Consider the following 965-nt stretch of genomic DNA (forward strand, 5'->3'; position numbering starts at 1 on the left):
AGTGGGAGTGGGAGTGGGAGTGGGAGTGGGAGTGGGAGTGGGAGTGGGAGTGGGAGTGGGAGTGGGAGTGGGAGTGGGAGTGGGAGTGGGAGTGGGAGTGGGAGTGGGAGTGGGAGCGGTTTGGAGGGGAGGAGCGCTCACCAGTACCAGCACCAGCACCAACAGCACCAGCTGCAGGAACAGCAACAACCAAAACCACAACAGCCACAGGGACAGCAACAGTATCGTCATTTGCACACTCAACAATATCCATCTGCGCTACCGCTACCGGCAACGGCAACGGCACCGGCACCGGTATCGGCATCGGCCACGGCGCTGGGGCGGAGCCTGTCTACCTCTTCCTCTTCTAGGCTGTTCGCTCCGACTGTGACTCCGACTGCGACTCTTTTGCCGGCCTCTGTCCTGACTACATCCGCTTCCACTTCCTTAAGCGCCCCAGCCCCATCCACAAGCCCAAGCGCCTCCCCACCCCCAAGCGCCTCCCCAACCCCAGCCCCAGCCCCCCGCCCCAACCCCGAAATCCTCACATACACGATCCCCCTCCAGCCTTGGGACATCATACTCCTCTCCTCGGATGGGGTGACGGATAACCTTTGGGATGATGAGATTTTGGAGGTCTTGGGAGGGTTGGGGGGGAGGGGGCGGGGGCGCGACCATCTGCAGGTGTAGCAGCAGCGGCAGCGGCAGGAGGAGTGGTAGCAGGGGCAGGGGCAGGAGGAGGAGGACTGACATCCACGACAACAGCCCTCCGCTCGCGCCAGATCCAACAAGTATGTGACCAACTCGTAGAACGGGCTAAGACAACTGCTCTTCGGAGGAAACTCGAGCCTTCCGGGGGTGTGGGGCCCGCTGGTGCTGGTGCGGGGGGAGGGGGGAGGGGGACACCATTTGAGTACAGAGCTAGGGAGGCGGGGAGGATTTGGAGAGGGGGGAAGAATGATGGTGAGCCCTGATCTTTTTTTTTT

The 965-nt window shown here is 62.1% G+C and overlaps 1 protein-coding gene across 1 annotated transcript in view; it reads right to left on the bottom strand.

Annotated features, from left to right (window-relative positions):
• Positions 1 to 129: 129 nt before the first annotated feature.
• DACRYDRAFT_24655 (uncharacterized protein) overlaps positions 130 to 965 on the bottom strand; it is a 1,669-nt gene continuing 833 nt past the window's right edge. The window contains exon 2 of the mRNA XM_040773775.1: positions 130 to 942. Coding sequence (XP_040625038.1) covers positions 427 to 732 — 306 coding nt within the window. The 5' untranslated portion in view covers positions 733 to 942 and the 3' untranslated portion in view covers positions 130 to 426. The remainder of the gene's footprint in view (positions 943 to 965) is intronic.

Source organism: Dacryopinax primogenitus (genome assembly GCF_000292625.1).
Source record: "Dacryopinax primogenitus strain DJM-731 SS1 chromosome Unknown DACRYscaffold_20, whole genome shotgun sequence".
In the NCBI taxonomy this organism is placed as follows: Eukaryota; Fungi; Basidiomycota; class Dacrymycetes; order Dacrymycetales; family Dacrymycetaceae; genus Dacryopinax; species Dacryopinax primogenitus.